At 39.8% G+C, this 23,515-nt stretch overlaps 1 protein-coding gene across 2 annotated transcripts in view; it reads right to left on the bottom strand.

Moving 5' to 3' along the window:
* gpc5c (glypican 5c) overlaps positions 1-23,515 on the bottom strand; it is a 104,598-nt gene that overhangs the window by 58,236 nt on the left and 22,847 nt on the right. The window contains exons 3-6 of one of the 2 annotated variants that reach the window (XM_085253983.1): positions 20,170-20,873; positions 7,427-7,590; positions 6,307-6,363; positions 4,473-4,589 (exon numbers count right to left, since the gene is read on the bottom strand). In XM_085253983.1, coding sequence (XP_085110109.1) covers positions 4,473-4,589; positions 6,307-6,363; positions 7,427-7,590; positions 20,170-20,873 — 1,042 coding nt within the window. The remainder of the gene's footprint in view (positions 1-4,472; positions 4,590-6,306; positions 6,364-7,426; positions 7,591-20,169; positions 20,874-23,515) is intronic. The other variant, XM_085253984.1, reaches the window with a different exon arrangement.

Here is a 23,515-nt window from a genome sequence, read left to right as displayed (position 1 = left end):
TCTTTATGCTGCCAAGGCTTCCCTCGCCATGATCACTACACCATGCTTCCCTCATCAGGGGCACTCCAAGGCACAGGGGGCACCACGGCACCAAAATGGCAACCCTTTTCATGCCCTGTCCTGCCCTCCTTTCACTGTAATACATGCCAACTGCGTCAGATACAGTGAAAGAGGCTAGCTGAATAGCCACTGGCCAAGCTGAACAGTTTATGAGTTGTGCCAAATGTCTCAGTAGGGTACTGTTTTCTTATTCAAACCAAGAACACTTGACACCATAAGGAAAGACCTGGCACCCACCAGGGAGTGTGTGACAACAAACTATTATAACCCATTACCGTTGCTGAAAAATCTATAGTCTTCATAGTAGTAGTAGTAAAATGACACGCACACACTGTCAGTAAATACAAACAAGGATCACAACCACATTAGTTAGACTCTCTTGTACAGGGAGTGCAGAATTATTAGGCAAGTTGTATTTTTGAGGAATAATTTTATTATTGAACAACAACCATGTTCTCAATGAACCCAAAAAACTCATTAATATCAAAGCTGAATGTTTTTGGAAGTAGTTTTTAGTAGAGATGGCATGATACCACTTTTTTATGTCCGATACCGATACCGATATCATAAATTTGGATATCTGCCGATACCGATATGAATCCGATATAGTGTTTTTTAATCAACAAAGCTGTTTTTTAAATATCTTGCTGCATTTTGTATAAGTTCATACTCAAGTTTAAAACAACAACTACACTAAAGCTATTCTGTTATACCTGTATGCAAAAAAAAATATTTCATAGTTCAGCAATACTGATCAATCTAATAAACTTAAACCTACACCATCCTCCCTATTCTGGTATTTTAAAGAGTACTTAGCGTAAATATTAAGCAACCTAACTAATAGGGTTCCAACTCCCAGCAACAACAAAAATAAATAAATAAAAAATAGGGAACCACCCCTCACGCTCCACCTCATGATGCTTAATCGACGTAATCAACCTTAATTTGATGCAGTGTGAAAAAAAATGCACAGAAATCAATTATTTTTCAAGAAATATTAAATAGATTCAACATCTTTCTTCAACAAAATTGCAGACTGCACAGATGGTACCTTCCCAAAGGAAAAAGTACTATAGCTTACTAGGGTATATACAGTATATATATATTAGACTTAATAGTCACTATATACAGTAATGGACTTCTATTCATTTTGCATCAAATTAAAACTTTGGGTGTCAGATAATTATTTATTAAAAGCTAGACATTTTAAATGAGAATAAGAAAGAAAAGTATGTCTTTGTGCCCCCTTTTCCCTGTTAATGCCCTATCGGCCCCCCTGGCTAAACTTTGCTAGATCCGCCCCAGCACAGTTACCAACGTCAGCTACGTAGAAAAAGATCCTCGAGTAGAAAGTAATATTAAATAAATTCTAACAACAGCTGATCAAGCTTAAACGTGCTGCTGTTGTTTATCCGCTGGTTTCCTCTTTCTGGTGCAAAGTGGGCCAAAAGCAAACTAGAGACACGGACTCGCGACAGAAAAGCCGATCAGCTGATCGTTAAGCAGTTTCATGATTGAAGTAGCAGCAAGAAGAGGCAGTCGCTTGTTAAGCTTAATGCAGGAATGCTTTACAAACATTCAGAGATGGACTTACACACTTGCTTTACTTCTCTCGGGATAACTTTGTCGGAGATGAAATGCCGGGTTGCTAGCGAAGCTCCAAATGCTATCCAGACCACCACAGGTCCCGCATGCCACAGCCGCTCTATCATGTGATGCATACTGCTCCGACGTGCTAACGTTCTGAGGCGAGTTACGGCGTGTCGCAAGTTTTGTGAGCTGCTTTCGTGATATTTAATGGATCGGATTACATTTTTTATTTTTCTCCGATATCCGATCCAGTAATTTAGGTCAGTATCATACCGATACGTAATATCGGATCGGTCCATCTCTAGTTTTTAGTTTGTTTTTAGTTTTAGCTATTTTAGGGGGATATCTGTGTGTGCAGGTGACTATTACTGTGCATAATTATTAGGCAACTTAACAAAAAACAAATATATACCCATTTCAATTATTTATTTTTACCAGTGAAACCAATATAACACCTCCACATCCACAAATATACATTTCTGACATTCAAAAACAAAACCAAAACAAATCTTTGCAAGGACACTCTAAAGCCTGCCATCCATGGATTCTGTCAGTGTTTTGATCTGTTCACCATCAACATTGCGTGCAGCAGCAACCACAGCCTCCCAGACACTGTTCAGAGAGGTGTACTGTTTTCCCTCCTTGTAAATCTCACATTTGATGATGGACCACAGGTTCTCAATGGGGTTCAGATCAGGTGAACAAGGTGGCCATGTCATTAGTTTTTCTTCTTTTAAACCCTTTCTTGCCAGCCACGCTGTGGAGTACTTGGACGCATGTGATGGAGCATTGTCCTGCATGAAAATCATGTTTTTCTTGAAGGATGCAGACTTCTTCCTGTACCACTGCTTGAAGAAGGTGTCTTCCAGAAACTGGCAGTAGGACTGGGAGTTGAGCTTGACTCCATCCTCAACCCGAAAAGGCCCCACAAGCTCATCTTTGATGATACCAGCCCAAACCAGTACTCCACCTCCACCTTGCTGGCGTCTGAGTCGGACTGGAGCTCTCTGCCCTTTACCAATCCAGCCACAGGCCCATCCATCTGGCCCATCAAGACTCACTCTCATTTCATCAGTCCATAAAACCTTAGAAAAACCAGTCTTGAGATATTTCTTGGCCCAGTCTTGACGTTTCAGCTTGTGTGTCTTGTTCAGTGGTGGTCGTCTTTCAGCCTTTCTTACCTTGGCCATGTCTCTGAGTATTGCACACCTTGTGCTTTTGGGCACTCCAGTGATGTTGCAGCTCTGAAATATGGCCAAACTGGTGGCAAGTGGCATCTTGGCAGCTGCACGCTTGACTTTTCTCAGTTCATGGGCAGTTATTTTGCGCCTTGGTTTTTCCACACGCTTCTAGCGACTCTGTTGACTATTTTGAATGAAACACTTGATTGGTTGATGATCACGCTTCAGAAGCTTTGCAATTTTGAGACTGCTGCATCCCTCTGCAAGATATCTCACTATTTTTGACTTTTCTGAGCCTGTCAAGTCCTTCTTTTGACCCATTTTGCCAAAGGAAAGGAAGTTGCCTAATAATTATGCACACCTGATATAGGGTGTTGATTTCATTAGACCACACCCCTTCTCATTACAGAGATGCACATCACCTAATATGCTTAATTGGTAGTAGGCTTTCGAGCCTACAGCTTGGAGTAAGACAACATGCATGAAGAGGAAGATGTGGACAAAATGCTCATTTGCCTAATAATTCTGCACTCCCTGTATAGGAGTTGAATTATGGATGGCGTGCACAGTTTTTGCTTTCTCGTGTATATCTGATCACAAGCATGTGGCACACACTTTGGCTTCTTAGAGAAGAGAAGAGAAGAGAAGAGAAGAGAAGAGAAGAGAAGAGAAGAGAAGAGAAGAGAAGAGAAGAGAAGAGAAGAGAAGAGAAGAGAAGAGAAGAGAAGAAGAGATCCAAATAAAAACAAATAAGATTTGAAAGTACAGCTAACTTCAATGAAGAGTTTTATCAAAATACTGCTATCCAACGAGGATAATAAAAAGGTTCTTCTTAGAATGTGAGTCATCTATTCCTGCACAAGATGTTATTCCATGTACTCGTGTCCATGTTCCATGTACTAGAAAATAATGCATACCTCAATCTGGGCCAAAAGATCTGATAAGCACTCATGGGGGAAGCCATCATTTGGTCCTCTGTTTTTCACTGTCAAAGCTAATACTCCCATAACAGAGCACTAAGTTGAAATGCCAAGGGGGGCCAGTTTAAGGCCACCACAGTAGAAGCAGCACATAATCTTGTCATAATTGTGGACCAAGCTTTCACAGCTTTTAAGAATCAGATCCAGCAGGGGGAATCATTTACAGACTCGCATTGGCTCAGTTATCTGTATCATTTGTCTGTTCTTCTTATGCTGATGGAGTAATGCATAACCACACACAGTACTTAACCATGAACAGGAAAAGGGTTTTAGGGCCACACCTATAAATCAGCAAAAAATAAATATCTCTTAAACTATTGGAAAGAGAGAAAGGCATAGTTAACAACTCATAAAATGACTCCAGCACAAAGGAAAGGAGCGCCTTCCAACCATTTGTGCTGCCTGCATTTATTCAGTGCAGAGACTGATTTAATGACTTACTTATTTCCACAGTGATTAGCGAGAGCCAGCCACGCTGACTCATAACATTATTCCACACAAGCGCACAAACTTAAACACAGAGGTCACTTTCTGTCAAATCTCAGGCAAGGTATTACATCTCTGTTTGAAATAACACCAACAAGCCTGCATCCATGCAATACTGCAATGTCGTTTTGCAAAAAAGAAAGCTCTTATCTCTAACGCAACACATTTCTCTTACCTTTTCACCACTCCATCTCTGCTCCAGCAAGTGGACTCATCATTCGCCACTTCGCATAGAAGCTCTGGTAACATGCCAAAGAAGGACTTATAGCGATCTAGGGTATTCAAAAAATACCTGGGGAAAAAACCACAAGTATAATTTTTATACAGACGTATATCTTCCTCTTCACAATCAGTACACTTAAAATTGAAAGTTTAAAATTGAGAATTGCACCGTGCAATTGTACCATTAGTGGTCACATTTTTGGGGCAGCTGGTGGTGAGGCACTGTGTTTCCGTACAATGACACTAATAACCAGTGTTGGGTAGTAACGGAACACATGTACCGCCGTTACGTACTTAAAATACAAAATATGAGTAACTGTATTCCGTTACAGTTACCGTTTAAAAAGGTGGCATTCAGAATACAGTTACTTTGCTGAAATAAAGGGATTACACGGCGGTCTTCTCCTGTTTCATATGTTAGGCTATGCCATCTCTATTTTTGGTAATTCCACGCCGGTGGAAACCCAAACAAAACACGCATTAAGAGGCTCAAATGCCTGTGTCTCAATCTCGCCTCTCATAATGACGTAAAGAAATATTTTTAAAAATTATTTAATATGAAGGCTATAGGCAGAGTGTTACAGGCATAGCCCTAAAGAATGTAGCCTCATGGGCAGTGTAGTCCGTGCTGTAGGGAGAATGGACTGCCATAACCGTTATGTGTCTGTGAGCGCGAGGGAGGGAGAAAAAGTGGAAAAGTACGAGCTGTCAACGAGCAGAAACGGGAGCTGGAAGCATGTAAATATAATAATAACCACTGCAGCCAAGAAGAGTGCCTGACGAGCCCAGTTTTAAGTAATCTATTAAGACTCGACTGTACGCTGTGTTCGTGTTTTCCCCCGAAACAATAAGTTTCGCTGGAGCAGCCTTTCAACGCCTCTCTCTGTCTCTCACTAGCAAAGTTGACCCAGACAACAAAGTAAAGCTAGTTTTCGGCTACGAGCCCGACACAGAACCGACGCATTAGCCAGAGGTCACTTTACTACGGTTCGGAGCCGCGGACCTGTTTTATATACGCGCCGAATACTTTTCTATACGAGATGACTGCAAAAAGTGCAGCCTTACCTAATGTCCACCTACTGTTACTCATTTTATATTAAGATTTAAAAATCTAGTTGGTATTATGGCGAGTAACCTTCAGTAATAGTAATAAATCACACAGCAATAGTACATTCATGTAGTTGTAAAAAAGCATGATAATATATTAAGTAATCCAAAGTATTCAGAATACGTTACTCTCATTGAGTAACGTAACGGAATATGTTACAAAATACATTTTGGGTCATGTATTCTGTAATCTGTAGTGGAATACATTTTAAAAGTAACCTTCCCAACACTGCTAATAACAAGCATGAAAGCATGACCTGCACCCATGTGATGATACTGATGGTGGCAGGAAATGAATGGCTTTGAATGTGACCACTTCACTGCATCAGCACATTTTTCTCAATGATGCTGTGTGGTAATTTCTTAGCTTCCCAGAAATGCTAACAGATGCTATCAATATAGACACTGTCATCATGAACAAAACAATGGCATGATATTTTGATTGGACACACATTGCCGCCACCCGTGAGAAAGAGGCTTAAAAACACATGGGGTCATATAGGGTAATGTGTTGAGTCCATTGATAAAACCGCTGTTTGTAAGACATGCAATATGCACCCATCTCCCAAAACACAAAGTTAATCACCTGTTAGCAGTATCTGAACAATCTATACCAGCACAATACTGTACCACCTTCCATTTCTAAAAGAAAAAAGTGTGTCTCTTGGGTTCATGCTTACCTAGAGAGGATTTCCAGATTTTGTTTATTTTTCTTGAAATGTTTCGGAGGGAATGAACTGGGAATGATGGGAGTTGGAGTCCCGGTGAGATTGTTGCAAGCAAGGAGGATGCAGGGAGGTGAAATGGGGATTGAGGGAAAGAAAAAAAGGGAAAAAAAGGGTGACATGACAGGAAACACGGGGAAGAGGGAGAAAAGACAGTCATTTGACCCTGGAAGAGAGTGTTTAATCATGCACATGCAGACACTGAGTATACCACATATAAATCGAAACCTATTTTTCCCCACACCACATCAAAATTGAGACAGTAAATGGAATGAATTTGTCAAGTCAGTAAACAAATGCATGCAAACATATGCACATGTGCAAAGATTTAAATATATAATAAATATAAATGTTGTTTTACTCTATCATGTTTCATATTTTTCAGCTGTACACGAGTCTCCCTTTACTGCGCTTGGTGCTGCCGTGCCTCTGATGTGGTCAGCACTCACATGTGCGCTGGTCAGTGTTGGCAGCAAGCAGTGAGCTGGATTGTGTTGCCATGAATGGTGGTGCTAGTGCCAGGCCAGACCTGTCAGCTAGGCTGGCATCACTGCAGTGATTCATGGTAGACAACACTGCAAGAGGGTGTCTGTGTGTGTGTTTTTGTGAGTGCTGCTATGTAATCGAGGCCGGCTAGTGTGCAGAGTTGGTGGTATGGCTGTCTGGGTAAACAGGAAATTGTTGGTCCGTCAACATTAATCTTACCCACACTTCACCTCACTACCAGCTGCTGTGGGCACAGGATGGTTGCCTCAGACTGGGCCAGGTGGAGGGCATGGACTGTGCAAACCCCTTTCAAAAAAGCTGGACCAGGCACTACATTTACAGTGTGTGGTTGTGAATTGTATCCAACTAGCCATTTGAAGAAAGCAAAAAGTGACAGCTGTGAATAGACACTGGCCAACCCCTTAGGTCGTGTCATATAGGCCTAGTCAATTTTTATTTAAGTGGAGTTTACATTCCATCTAGTAGTGTAGCTAAGTAACAAGAAAAAACATTGACTGTAAAAAATGAAGAGCCAGTAGTAAAGTTTGGAATCTAACTAAAGGATTGAATGTTTGTAGCTTTGCCTTACCTTTTTAAGTGACCTAACTGCCCCTGCAACTCCTCTAATGAAGGATGGGAGGAAGGGGAAGATGGAAAAGGAGAAGATAAGGTCAGTGTCGAGGCTTTGACCTCAGGTCTAGTAGGATGCATGTGTGTGGCTTCCCCTGTAGACAGGTCACACACCTTGTCCACCTGTGGGGAGGACAGATAACAAACACCTGTTAAGAAAGAAATCTTATAAAACTATGGGAGGAACAGCAGTGAGGCTTCGAAACCACCCACTGACACCTATACAACTCTGAGAACTTACTTGCAATTAAGGTAATACCTTTCATCACACTCATACAATCACCGCTTTAAATGAAGGACAGCTATATTAAAGTGAATGATAACAGAGGGAAGAAAGGTGAAAAGAACTATGGAACAGCCAAGTTCAGAGTAATGGAGAACATGGGAAAGGAGTGGCCATGAAGTGAGGGATGCGATGAAAGAAACAGTTTGATGAGTGAGTTACTGCCAGGAGGTCTGACAGTAAATGCCGACTATTCCACTACTTCATGGAGGTGAATGCATGTGTGCAGACTTGGAAACATTGGCAAGTATTCCCAGCGGGCTATTAAAGCCAGCGGCAGAGAGGAGGAGACAGCAGGGTCATGAATAAAGGGGCGTGTGCCGCAAAAACGATAGATAAAATCAATGACATCTCATTGGCTTAAAAGCCTCTAGGCAGCGTTATTAAGTGAGCCTCAATTAGCCAGAGAGACCGACTGTAATGGTTGGTGCAAGCTGAACTAAACAATTCCTTACAGTGATCAGTGCGTATATTGCTTTGACTAGAAAGATGAGTCACTCTACCGTGTAAGGACATCCAAAAAGGACTACGTAATATTTAGCCTTACAGTAAGAAACAGCGGAAGAGAGTCAGTGACCACCTCATTCTTGGTAAACAAGGTAATTTGAATTTACAGTAAAGAAGATTTAGACTTTAGAATCTTAGAGAAGCAAATCCATCCTGGCGACATGTGTGTTTAAATTTTTGCTTGAAGGGGTGTGTCCACATGCTGGGAAGAGTTTGGATTAGTTTTGAAGCAGCTGAAATATGGTAACAGTAACAAAATGTGTCTCGCAGTTGCACTAAAAATATTCTTTTCCCTCCACAGTGAGGCAGATGTGTCAGCTCATGTGCTGTTTAAATGAAAGCTTTCACATACCAACCATGCAATAGGCCCATCAGTAGCAGAGGACTCAACAATGACATCCCAATAAGTATCTGATTTTTTTTTTCTTTTTCACTAAAAACCTTCTACTTTATCCATAGTTTATTTCTTTACTGCATTCTCGTGTCAAATCCTCTTTTAAGGCATACGCTGGGCACGCGGAAGGTGGTTTTACTGCATTAACCTTAACTCCCTTTGGACCCATAAAACACGCTCACATGTGGACGGCCTCAACCACACAAGAGAATGGCCGCACATATGCATGCAAACACGACACACACATGCACTACATTGCGGCGGTGAGAAAAGATAGACCATAGCAACTGTTTTGACCATGTAGCCTGTCAGCACTCTGAGCTAAATGCTGTTTGCATGCGCAGCAATGCTTCTGTGGACAGTCATTGTTCATCTCGTGTGCACACGCTCACAGTGTGTTTAGAAATGTATTAGAACACAGATTTGAACATTTCAAAATAAAGCCTGACAAATGAGATTATTTGATTGCTCTGACCAAAAACACAGTTAATTCTAGGAATTACTACTGTTATAAATGTCACGACAGTTACTTGGCCAATGCAACAGCTCCTGCTGAATTAAACAATGTGCCTCTTTCTCATTTAGCAAAATAAATACAGAAATGAATAAAGGAATAATAATCTATAAATCCAATTCCAGAGATTCATTACAACATAAAATCTTATGACATCATGTCCAGACTGTAGAGTTTGGGAGGTCTACTGCACTGTGCATATGGAAGTGTGTGTGTGTCTGTGTGCGAAACTGGGGAAGCTGGCAAGCCTTCGCAACAGCCATGTAAGCAAATGGTGGAGCAGAATAGTCTGTAAAAAAGTTACAGGTTTTGCTTAAGAAAATAATGTAGTTATGATGCATTAGTTGGATGTTTAATGCTCATTTTTATTATTTGAATTTTTTGTTAGGTTAATGTAACCTTGTTATGACTGGCTAGGAAGAAAACTATTCTGGGTAAAAATAATAATAATACAGGGGAAAAAACCACTACATACCGTGAAGGAGTCGCCATAACAGAAATAATAAGCACAAAGTGAGTGATAAAAAAGAGACAAAAGGGGCCTTTCTGACTGCTCAGGACCTCAGAAAATACACTGCATATATATATATATACATATATATGTATATATAAAACACCCAGCACGCCCCTGCGGGCGGTTTATCCTTCAAGCTCGGGTCCTCTACCAGAGGCCTGGGAGCTTGAGGGTCCTGCGCAGTATCTTAGCTGTTCCCAGGACTGCGCTCTTCTGGACAGAGATCTCCGATGTTGTTCCCGGGATCTGCTGGAGCCACTCGCCTAGCTTGGGAGTCACCGCACCTAGTGCTCCGATTACCACGGGGACCACCGTTATCTTCACCCTCCACATCCTCTCGAGCTCTTCTCTGAGCCCTTGGTATTTCTCCAGCTTCTCGTGTTCCTTCTTCCTGATATTGCTGTCATTCGGAACCGCTACATCGATCACTACGGCCGTCTTCTTCTGTTTGTCTACCACCACTATGTCCGGTTGGTTAGCCACCACCATTTTGTCCGTCTGTATCTGGAAGTCCCACAGGATCTTAGCTCAGTCATTCTCCACCACCCTTGGGGGCATCTCCCATTTTGACCTCGGGACTTCCAGGTTATACTCGGCACAGATGTTCCTGTACACTATGCCGGCCACTTGGTTATGGCGTTCCATGTATGCCTTGCCTGCTAGCATCTTGCACCCTGCTGTTATGTGCTGGATTGTCTCTGGGGCATCTTTACACAGCCTGCACCTGGGGTCTTGCCTGGTGTGATAGACCCCAGCCTATATATATGTATATATATATGTATATATATACATATATATATACATATATATGTATATAAATGAGCTGAAACTTATTAACAGGACATTTTTTTATTAATACTTCTATTAGGAAACTCTCTCAAAAGTTTTTTTCTTTAATCGCATGAGACCAAATGTGCTAAATAAAGTTCAGTGTGTGACAAATGAGGGCAGTGCTACAGGTTATCACAACTCTGCAGTGGTGAGAAATTAAGATAGGGTGTAATCCTGTCATTGTGAACTTTTCAAAGTGCCATTTCTCATCTGCGTTTCTCAACATTGCGCTATTCTTTCAGACAAAAATGTAAACATCTGAGTAAAATATGAACATCAAGAGGGGGTCACTCTCAGTTTTGTTTGCATTACCCCATTTTTTTGCATTACCAAACCACAGAGAAGAGGTTCAAATGTTATACTTTTTGAAGAGGTCCAAAAGAAAGACCTACATTTCAAAACAATAACACTAACACAAATCATTTTTATGCCTAACTAAACATACAGTGTAAACTGAACACAAAGTGACTGTCAGGAAAAATAAACAGGATCCTCTTAAGGATACTCTTGAGAAATACAGACATGCTCTTATAGATTGGCTCTGATAACCACATAATCCTGAAAGCCAATCAGATGACAGGCTGAATAATGACATGAGCTAAAACACGGCCATAAATCAATTATCTCATGACCTGATGATGGCGTGAGAATGGAAATCCCATTTGGGCCCAGCGTGAGTTTTTGGTTTTGAGTGTGTATGTGTGTGTGACCACCTGCTTGCCCTTGTTATACCTTCACAATTTCAGCTATTTTACAGAGCATTCCTTATATGATTGCCTGAGGACAGAGACTGATGGAGGGGGCAGATTGATGGGATGGATCTTCTCCACGTGGAAGACTTTAGGGAAATACAAGGCATGTATTCTATGTGCATTTGAGCTACCCAGTGAAATTTGATTTCTACTGCTGCAGGGAGGGTGGATTAGTGTTTTTACAACTACACTGCATGTGTACAGTATGTTTTACAGGTGTGGATTTACAGTTTTGCCTATCAACACAGTTGCACATAACCCCTTTCCAAAGTGGATAAATTTTTTTTTTTTTTTTAAATCTCACAAAGGTCTAAGATATGATCTATTTTCATGTTTTCTATGTTGTTCCAACTTTATGAAGAACTGTGCATTACTTAAATATCTTCCTAAAGTAAGAGAGTGAAAAACAGAGAACAGCAAGATAATCGCTTCCAAGCTAGCCAAGCCCATTGCCATCACTTCTCTAGGGGAGTATTAGCTTACAGATAGCAGTGGTGGTCTTTCCTCCCAGTTTATTTATCAAGGGATTATCCAGTAAAGCCTGGAGAACTTTCTCAGCCCCCCTGACCCCAAGCACAACACATTGTGAGATGAGCATTAGCTTGTCTGTTCAGTGAAGACCCTCTTCTTCCGATGGGGTATGTGCTAAATGTGCATATAAACAATCACATGTCATTGCCTAATGCTACCAACTGTTTCTCTAGGAATCATACCATATTTGCAAGCGGCGCCAAAGTCATCGTCAGTTAAATGCCCTTTCTAGGTGAGCTCAGAACTTCATATAAAATATTTCCTTTTCATGGCTCTGATGGTAGATGAGAGAATTGAAAAAAATAGAAATAAAGAAATTTTAAAAAAGGAGCCAAGATTGGATTATATCATCAGTTCCTGACCTAAGATCAAACAATGTCCACTTTTGAACCATCTGACAGAATTATAAACTATCATGTACACTAATCTCCATTATGCACACTCTTGGCCTCTACTGGAATACTTTGACATCACAGTTCTGATTAATCCTTGTTTATCTTACACTGGGCCTTAGTGCAGCCTTTTGTTCATCAACTATCCGAAACTAAGCTATTTCAGCAATTCTCCCTGAAAGCCAAATTTCTTGTGAGTGCCTGTCTTTTGATTGGGAATTTGGAAGTTTGTATTCGTAATCAAAGCATCCTGTGTGAGATCAAGAATATTCCCTCTGTTTTATAATACTTATGTAAAAGTAATGAACTGCCTGATCCTAAGCATTTAGTGCAGCCTGAAGCCTGACTTTTTGAGGTATAGAAGTTTTCAATACTGAAATATTAGCTACCTTTGACGTGTTTATCCAACATTGTAACAGAATATATATGAAAACAAATAAGGAAACTTCCACTTCAGTGATTATAGCAAGGAACTTAAACTTCAAATTTCTTTCGTTTTTGGTGATATCATTAAAAACTGCTCATAGGATCAAACCATCATCCAATCCTTTCATTGAAGTTTAGAAATGGCACACCAACGTGTAGTAGGAGAAGAGACATTGCCTTTGGAACAAGAATTTAATTTAATTTCATATGAATGTTTCAATGAGCATTATGTAACAAGCTACCAGGCTGGAAAAAGCACTTGCAAGATCAAAAGTAAAGAAGTTGTTAAATTAATTGACTTGATTCACTGTGGTTTCAGACTAAAGGAAAACAAAAAAGAAAATACTCACAGTAGTACAGTCCTATCATAACAGTGGGAAAGCAACCAGCCACTGGTTAAAATATTGGTAACTGTATATTATATTTATTATGTTTTCCCCAAAGAGACCGCAAAGAATTTGTGCCGTTGAGCAGCATGGTAACTATGTAGAAGAAAAAAAAAAACTGCACCGCTAATTGCTACACACATGAAAACAGAAAAGGAAGGCTCATTATGTGCGCACAAGTGTTTACATTTCTTTTTTTGCTGATTAAACGTTAATGTAAAAACAGAAGAAATACATAGACTCTAAGGTATCTTTTGTTCTCCCCCGAAATGACTTGGTGAGGAACAACACTGGGCACAATGTGTGAAAGTCTGTAATAACAATATAACATTATCCAAAAATAACACATAAACATGTATGTATAATACGGACTTTGTCTTTATTTTGCCAGACTAGCGGTACTGTGGCAGAGGCCTCGTGGTTAATGAAGCAGGGTTGCAACTGGATACTTGCCAGTTCAAACCCTGACCCCTCTGGGAACATGTGGGTGGGTTAGGGGAATAAGAAAGCCTCTCTCTTCCCTCAGCAGCACTGCCAGGCTGTGTTATATGGTTAACCACACACTGACACAGATCTAGGCTATAAGGTGTTACTGTGGCATCAGACAGTCTATACAGATTGATAAATATTGCATTATTATTATTATTATTGTTATTATTATTATTACAAGATCCCAGGTTCAGTCCAGGAAAGAGATACAATTCCCTTTTGGGTTGTGTGGAGCTACCCCCTACCCCTGTTGTGACCCCTTGTTAATAAAAGCTTTCTATTCTTGTTGTTGTTAATAATAACAGCAGCATAGCTGGGTCAAGGCATGTATGTCAAAAGCTGATTATCCACAATGATTATCTATGGTTTCTTTTGTGGATGAAGGAGATTGCTTTGTAAATAATGTGTTGTTTCCATAAACTGGAATGTACAAATTATATACATCTGCATACCTCAAGATGAGCTCTTTGCTGGTCAGGGTTAAATATTGTGATTAGATCTGCTTATGATGGTAAGCTACCAAGTTTTGAATGATAAACAGAAAGCAGCATTTATAGTTTGTTTACAACATATTTAAGCTGAATTTAAGTTTAAATATTATTTATTAGCACCATTTCTTTTATTTTTAAATTGGTTTTAATTTTAGTGGGTTTTCTTTTCCATATTAATTGTGTGAGCTTAATAAAGCACCTCTATGTAAAAACATTGTGTAAAAGCTGACCATGAAACATTAAGCCACGTATACACAGGAAGTGATTTGAAGCTTGCTTGCAGACATCCCAGGCTCTGGTTACTGTTGTGACCTTATAATATATTTATTACCTGGTCATATATCAATAAACGGTGTTCTGCACTTTCATTGGCAGTACCTTCAGTTTCTAACCTTGAAGTTAAAGAGAGTTTTTTCCACTCCCGCATATCTTTCTGTGGTCTCTCACAGCAAATTGTTTCCAGTGTGTAACTGGCTTTATGCCGCTATAGGTGTAGGCTGCTGGAGGACTTCCCATGATGCACTGAGTATTTGTCCTCCGCTCACCTCTTTTCAATCCCCACATCTTTATATGGCACGTCATTAACTTTTTAACCGACCATGAGTCTGGGTTTGTCAGCGGTCTCTTCCTGTTAAAAGGAGATCTTCTTTTCCACCATTGCCAAGTGCTGCTCATAGTGAATGCTCTGTTTGGTTGACTTTTCTGGCATCTTTAGCAGTTTGTGATGTTTTTTTTCAGTATACAAATAAAACTGAATTTAACTGAAGTGAGTATGATTATGTGTAGTAGCTAAAAACAAAATGTTGAATAACCTACTTTTCTTTCTATAGCAATCCTCCCACTCATACAGGAAGATCTCCGACAACCCTGACTAAAAGAGTGTAGACAATTTACACTGTTACACGTCTCCCCCTGTGTGCCCTTTGCCTCTCTAACAGTTCTTCATTGCAGTCTTTGTGGGGCTCCATTCATTTTGTCTAAATCATTTTGTCTATTCTTTCTCAGTCTCTGTTGAGCTGTCCTCCCCTCTCTCCTTTTTCCGTTGTCCAAACGATGTCAGTGCTAATTAAAGAGAGTTGCAGTCACTCGTATATCACAGGAAAAAGTCCTTCAGATTGCAGTCTGTAAGGAGCACACTGAGTTCCTCTCTCCACACTGAGGCTTGTTTACCCTGATTAAATCACTCGCAGATGATCTAAAAATGAGAGCCTCTTGTTTTTTTGTTTTTTGTTTTTTTTTCTTCTTGTGAATATGGGTGTTACTGTGGAGTTTGTTGACAACGTTTATGCAAAACTGTAAATACATTTCTGAGAATTACAGATACTGAATGTGCCAAGACGTCTCAGTGGATTCAAGTAGTGTTATATATAGAGAAAAAGAAAAGAAAGCAAGAGAAAGAGACTGGGAAAGTCAAGTGAGTTCATCTTGTCTGTCTCTACAATATATTGTGGAACATACGGCCACAGGGAGAGAAAATAAGCATCTAAAGAGAAACTGGGAGCCCATGTGTTCATGAAGGCTTCTAATGGGCCAGCGTTTACCATGAAAATCATAACACAGATGCAGCAGGCACTTGTGTTAACATTGCAGCAGCTGCTGCCTGATATTATTATGGTAGCTAGTTCAAAATACAGGATTCAGGAAGCACTATAAATAAGAATCACTGAAGTGTGATTTTTGTGCATTCAGCGTCAGAAAATGTGTTTATGTTTATTTAATTAGGAGAGACGTCTAACTTTTGGCTTAAGCCACGAGAAGGTATCAGGAATTTGTGTGTTGTAAAGAACAAAAAGTCTCATCAGGAATCCGACTTTTTTTGGATCAATATGAGAGGTAATATGACTTGATGAGGTATTCTGATTTACTATGTAATAGACAAAAAAAATAAATAAATAAACAAACATGATTTTATTACATTGGATGGCACTATTGAAGTTTATTACACAAATCTGGACTTTGATTGGAGAAGCTTACAGACTATGATCAATATACCAAAGTGTTGGAAACATTCTTTCATTTATTATACTGATAAAGTTTCTTTTTGTTGCCTGTTTTCTGTCTGTACAAACAATCCATCCAGTAGCCGACCACGAGCTCTGAAGAAAAACCACACACTAGATTCCACTAGATTGATCCAAGATGGTGTGCCTTCTGAAACAATATGATTCTGTCAATCCATCACTCCAAAGTAAAGATTACTAGAGAAAGATATTAAACTGAGTGCAACTGCTTTGTGTTCAGAGGCAAAGGCATTCCACTCTCAATCACATTTATGGCTGTTATAACAACATTTATTTATTCATTTGTTTGTTTTTATATTTCTTGTTTGTTTGTATATTTGTTGTGGTGTGGCTGCACATGATCAGCATACAGTATTACAGTGAGAGAAGTTGAGAGTGGCAGAAATGTGTGAGGGCGACTGAGGATAAGATGGGCTGCATCAACCATCATTAGCTAATGGACTGCTGACTAAGTCAGTCACTCCGCCTGATGTTTAGAGGCGTGCCAAAGGCACACGCAATTTAGAAAGATGGTTTAAGCATATAGATTTGCCATCTGCATTATTTGGCAGCAAACATTAAGCTAACAGTCTGAAATATCAGATACAGAAAGTATATATAAAAGCCTGAGCATGTGTGTCATATAAGATGATTAAAAAAAAGACCTTCTGAACTGTTTTCATCAGCATATCTGAAACAAATGATGAAAATGGTCTGAAAGTACATATTTTACATATAAAGTAAACATATTTTTTGGCATCACCTCCTTTTTAATCACCTTTCTAATTGTTTGGGAACTAAAGATTTCAGTTCCTTCGTGTATTACTATTAAAAAGGGTTTGATCTTTGTACTCTCTTGGTCACAGAACCATGTGCTGTTGCAACATGTGCAGAATGTAGTTTGCTACTGTCCTGCTAAAATAAGTAAGACATCTGAACGACAGCACATGGTGCTCCTAAACCGGTTTACATTTTTTCAGCAAGTGGAACTTTCACAGATGTGTGGGTTACCCATGCCACGTGCACTATAAAGTACCTAAGACGCTGTCTTTTGAACCACACACTGATACAGAACAATGTCTTTAGACCAGATATTCCATTTAACTTTTAAGAACAACAGTTCTCCACTTTGCCTAACTCCAAATTAAATGAGCACAAACCCAGATAAGATGGTGGATTTTGTGGATCTTCTTTATATCTGACTTTATCTTTGCATAATAGTTTTAAATTGCATTTGTGGATGCAGCAACACAATAAATTTACTGACCTTTTTCACATGTATTCCTAAACCAGTGAAGCCACATCCACCCCAGAACTGTGTCTATTTTTAATGCAGCACTGCCTGAAGATTTATCTCGATTCTCTATTTTAACAATACTATAATAAAACTATCATATAAAACATTTTTAAAGCTAACTAAAAAGACATAAAGATTATTTTTAAATAGCTTAACTATTTGATGAGACAACCTTTTACAGCTGGGTGAATCCCTCTTCATCTTTACTTCTAAAACACTCAGCCTCTTTGGTTTGATCATTTGTGTTACTACTTGTTGACAATTAACCTAAGTAGTTGTAGGATGGATCCATGTGTGTTTTAGTTGCAATCAAATTTGTAATTAGCATACTTTTTAATTTAAAAAACAGTCCAATTTCTCAGTCGCAGCATTCAGTTCTTAGTCTTTGTTCTATTTACAATGAAATATAGGCTTCAAATCATTTGCAACTCGATAAATTCAGTTTTATTTATATTCTGCCTACTATCCCAACTTTTGAAAGTGAGGTTGTATTTTCAAACCAATGATAATCCTTAATTTTATTGTTGCCAAGTGTAAAAGAAAAAGTGCTTGCTATGTAAACTTCTGCAGTCTACTGAGGTGCCGCGATGGTAAATGGAAAGCTTCCAATCAACCCACGAGCCCTTGTTTCCATTATCTAAAGGCCCAGTCTGCTATTATCATTCCTCCGTAAGACCGTAATGAGAAGGTGTGGTAAAACCAACAAGCGGATAAGGTAGACCTGCATATAAACTGTTCTAATATGGACCACTGTTGCTATTTTCTCATATACATACCATAAAGAGCTTAGTAAGCAACTGAGTCACTGAATGAATGTGTGAGAAAAAAAACATGCTTTTATGTGTTAAGAGTTATCCTAGTCTGGCCATCATAACCACACATGAAGATATAAGGTTTCCCTGTAGGTCAAATGAGCCATATCATTTTTGTAATGATCTCAACAAATGGCCTCAGAAGCACAGCTGAATCTGGAGAAACTTTAAGATGAATTAAACACAGCTGTATTCTGAGAAAGCCTCACTGAACATTGGTGCTGCTCTTTGCATCAATAAGAGTAACTGTTTTACTGCATATTTGTTCATATTTTCCCTAATGGTGTCTACTTCTCATAATCCAACTCTAGGATCTACCAAAATCTATAATCACTTCCCTTCAACCCACCCACAGTTAGGCTCTATATCAATAAAAGCAGGAATGTGTTAGACCTAGGTTGCTAGGTTGGGCTAAAAATGTCATCCTTGGGCAATCCTCTGTGTATGCGTTTGTGTGAGTTTGTATGTACAATGTGTTGTATGGCAACGTATATTGGAGACCATGTAGTCTGCAGCTAACAGAGTAAATGAAAGCGCAACCACAAATGGCTTGGGACAGCATCCCAGAATTAAACCGCACAGTCAGAATAATTCCTTTAATAACAACTCCATATAATACTCTGACTGGGCAAAAAAGAAGCAGAGTTCGTTTTTTTCAACTCGACTTTAGTTAAGCACATTTTTGCACTTGTACCACAGTTTAACATTTTTTAGTGGGTTTGATGGGTATTTCGTAGAACTCGTAGGCCTTTTAGTGTGCGGGTGCGTGTGTGATAATTTTTTACACATGGGTGCTCATGTTTATGCTCCAACCTTGGTGAGTGTTTACTCAAACATATGAAAGCCACTAGTATCCAGATCCTTTTTTTGTCAGCTTACTAGGTGTAGATTGTATGGCCTAGCTGGAACTCTTTCAATTCTGTACCACTTGTCCTCATGCTGCTGAGTCCCCTGCTCTGGGCTTGCCTGCCACCCTATGAATACCAAGCAGGCACACGTACGCACACATGAAATACAAGCTTGGTCTCTCTCCCCGCATATTTTTATTAGGTCAGTCTTTAAGCCTGGCACCTAACTCTCCTCTGTTACACACAAACAGAGAAAGTTATAAGCATCTGTGCAGGTTATAACTGTCTATGCATTAATATGGATCCATTTATGTTTTGTAGTATTCCTCCACAACTAAAGAGCCACACTGCTGGTTTCACATGTTGAAGCACATAAGTTACTTACTTAATATGCTGCTGGCCATTTGTCACCAGAATTGCTACAAGTATGAAATATGTTTTTCTTACCTTCTAGATAAATATTATTTGAAGTTTAGGCAAAGAAAAATTATTTACACAGATGTTGCTAGGCAATTACAATCTGGTGCTTTGAACTTGTGATAATAATGGCCTGATTCAAAAGCTATTTTGTCTGAAACCAATAATCAAAGAAGACTACTCAATATGTATTATAACCTCTGTACTACTTGCTAAGTTGCCTAACTAGGTACAGCTTAACTGTAATGGTTGCTGTCATAAAAGAACAGGTTTAGCTTCAGGTTTCTCTGGCAGCAGTTTATAAAACTCTCTATATGCTGTTGACAATATTAACTTGTGCACACATATTGCTTAAACCATATGGTAGCATTTATAGCATGCAAGTGCACTCACTTGCATACGCTTTATCCACTTTTTGTCTCAGGTTCACCATAGTCAATGAGCAATATTTCCACAGTCAGAATGTAAACAATGGAGATTTTTAGCTGCCTTACCATTTTGAAAAATTATTCCTCTAGCCTCAGTTAACTTGGTGGGGGCTAAAGTTCTTTTCAGTATAAACATTATTTTTCTCTGAAAAGTTTCAACGTAGCAGAAACATTAATGTAGTGTGTAGGGTTCTTTGTTGCACTGCTGGAAAAAAATAAGTCATAACTGACAAGCAAGCTGCAAAAGCTTTCCAATCAATATATTAAACTTTGCCAAGGTACATGTTTAAAACAAAGATATTAAACAAACAAACAAAAAAAAGAAAAGTTTTGGAGGCCTTTTCTTGTGCATTAAAACCTATGATCGATGTTTCACCAGTGTGTACTCACCGTGGCAGTAATGAGTGGACCATGAAGCTCTGTATAAAGCAAGGCGTCATTAACGTGCCCTCTGACGCCCAGCATGGCCAGTTCCAAACTGTGCTGCTCGGCCATGGCATGGGTAAGTTTCTCCACCAACCTAGTGTATCTCCTCCAAGGCTGATCCAATTCTGACACGCAAGCCAAGCAGCCTCGCATTACATTCAGACAGTAGCCCCCACAGGGCTTGATCAACGTCAGACCTCTGCAGTGGGAGCAGTACATCATCTTCACCAGGGACTTTACGCACTCCTTGCTCAGTCTGGCATATTCGGTTGCGTTCATGACCTCCAGACCTTCTTCCAGGGCCAGACCGAGTTGCCGCCCAACCCCCAAAGCCCCAGCCAGCTTCTGGGCCATGACGACAGAGTGATTACCAAACGGGTTGATATCTGGCCGGATCATACGGAGACAGTCACCCATTTTACTGCCCACCATTATGCTGCCTTCAACGCCTGGATTTATAAGGCGCGTGTATGCAAGTGGGAAGAGGTTGTTAAAAAAATGGTGGACTTCTCCCTCCACAGAGACATTACCTCCACGGAGGTAGAGGGAGAGGGAGGAAAAAAGCTGATTTACATGGGGTAGTGCTTGCTGGGACAGAGATGGGAAGCTTCCCTCCAACAGCGAACTCAGGTGGCCTTGAGAGAAGGATAATAGGGACTGGAACATGTCTGAAAGGAGAGAGACACAGAAATAAGACAGAGGGAAAGTAAATAACATTTCATTACTATCATCAATAAATCTTAAATTACATGATCTACAAGCTCACCAGGAATTGCATAAGGCATTTCAACTGCAAACACATATCAAAACCCTGGAAGCTAAACAGTTAGGCTTGGTTTATGTTTATCAAGTTGAGGTGAGAATTGCAGTTGGATAAAGTTATGGAAAATATTCGCAAAGTATGCATGTCTTAGAAAAGATGCCTCTGCTTTTCTACAGAGAGAGAAATAAAGATTTAATAATATGCTGACCATTGTAATCTGCTACGTTATTAAGTACATACTTAATACAAATTAGCAGGTCTACGGCTGAGCTGCAACCAAATTAATTTTCTTTCTTTTCATTTTACTAAAATGTTGAACTTTTTCTCTGCTAATTGATATGATTTCCCATTGAATGCAACTTTAAAAAATGTTAACATCAATTATTTCATATTGCAATCTGAAATCTGAAGGTTATTCAACCTATTTCACCTACATGACTCAAAACTCTACACTGCGCCCATGATCTTACTTCCACCATCTTTCCATATATTTTTTTTCCATGTAAGTGTGTGGGTTCCTGTGGGTTTCTGTCTGCATGTCGCGGACTCAACCCTCCTCTCTTGGTGTGTGATGTCACCTTGAAAGCATGACCAAACATAAAGGCACAGTAGCAACTGTACAGACACTGAGAAAAGAGAAAGAGGGGGCCGACGCACATATTCTCACTCCAACAACCATGCACACACGTGTATGTAGGTACAAACACATATACATGTACAGTAGTCACTGAAAAGAACATTAGTCTCCAGTACCTGTTCAGTACTGTATGTGGGACCGAAAACAGACGAATAACAGATGAAGAATTAATGAGGCATTTTGGACTTTTAATTTTATTTATTTATTTATTGATAAACATCCGGAATTATGTTAACTTAACAAGGATGTTGATTCATCAGACTTCATTCACCAAAGCAAATCTATGTGTGTGTGTGTGTGTGTGTGTGTGTGTGTGTGTGTGTGTGTGTGTGTGTGTGTGTGTGTGTATGCGTGTGTGTATGCGTGGGTGTGTGTCCAGCCCCTCCCATCTCACAGACAGAAGGATAACAACAGCCATGTCCTCCTCAACAGCTGCACTAATATGACCGCCGTCTGTGACACACTGGGACTCCCCACAAGCCAGTAAAAAGCACAACTCATTTGTAACACACCCGATAACAACATCACTGTGATCGGGGCTGCTCCCGCTAACATTTAACGTTGCTGCCTATAAAATTGGCCTAGAAAACAAAAGAATGTGTGATTGAACTAAGGGCGAGAGACATGGGGAAAAAATCCTCTGTTAGGTAATATGACTGGAAAGCTAAAGGGTGACAAGTTATAGCCGGATTGCTTGCTGAAAGCTGTCAGAAAAGCCTTCAAAGAGGTCCTGCTAAAAAGAGATGTAGAAGAGAAGAAAAATAGGAAGCCAAGAGAGGGAGTGGGCAAAGAAAAAAATCGCAAGACTGCCAAAGAAGTTGTAAAGACAGCATTTTAGTGCCATTTCACTGTCTTCTAAGCCTCCGGTCCTGGTCTACAAAGTTGTTATCAATGTGAGGTCTGCCTGCTTGCCTGCCAGTCAAGGCCGCAATGCTTAATGGCCGCAGGACATTTATACCACAAGATGCAACCACGGGTTTAGATTACACGGCATTACATAGTGTTATTATAACATTATCATGCTCCGAAATACCGTGGTTTAATCTTTCTCTCTGCGAGACAGAGCGTCTTTTCTACATAAGAAAACAGAAGTTTTCTCAAGACAAGAGGTGAACAAAAAATGTCTTCTAGCTCTCAGCAGCCCCATAAGTGGATGCAAATCATTCAGTGGGTTTATGACAGGATCACTGAATCCTTAAGACATTCCATACTTGTTAAAAGAGCTTTTCATATTTGCCAAGAGAGTGACACGGAGAAAGAACACGAAAGAAGAAAAAGGGAAGAGAGTGGGAAACTGCCAGGAAAAATGGAATAAAGAAACGACTGAACTTTTAAACAAGGAAAAACAACTACCGTACAACCCGACTCCACCTTACGAACATGCTCTGACATCTGGATTCATTTGGCCCCTGGGCTCATTGGACTTCCCTGTCTCTCTGCGGCTCTTACTTCAAACGTGTCCATGTCCGAATATATAGAATTGGAACAAAAACCCACCTTTCTTCCTTTCCACACTCCCCGTGACAAACAATAAGTGATAAGTTATGACTGCTATGTTATGTTATGATTCTACTCAAACCTCTCTGGGTGACAGCTTGCAGTGAGGTGCGGTTTAAATTATTCAAACATTCCAGCAGTTCAGATTTTAAGCAAAGCTACGAGGCAGGGAACACAGTGTTTTACCTCATTCTTATCCTTCTGGGGGCAGAGGTTATAGTTATAACCTATCATTGCCTTTTGCTCGATTAACTTGGTAGAACAACCCACACATATATTCATGCAGCCACAAAAATCTGGAGGCGAGTCATATAAACATAAGCTCCCAGGGAGTATTGTAGATTCACAATACATAATTGAAGGTACAATTTATAAGTTATACCTAGAATGCAACTTCAGTATAAGCTGTAATT

This window comes from Mchenga conophoros, linkage group LG18 (genome assembly GCF_057382185.1).
Source record: "Mchenga conophoros isolate Kocher_MC1m ecotype Shallow Benthic linkage group LG18, M_conophoros_male_GT1.1, whole genome shotgun sequence".
NCBI classification, from domain to species: domain Eukaryota; kingdom Metazoa; phylum Chordata; class Actinopteri; order Cichliformes; family Cichlidae; genus Mchenga; species Mchenga conophoros.
Note: the sequence above shows the minus strand (reverse complement) of the source record. Positions and strands in the feature narration are given on the sequence as shown.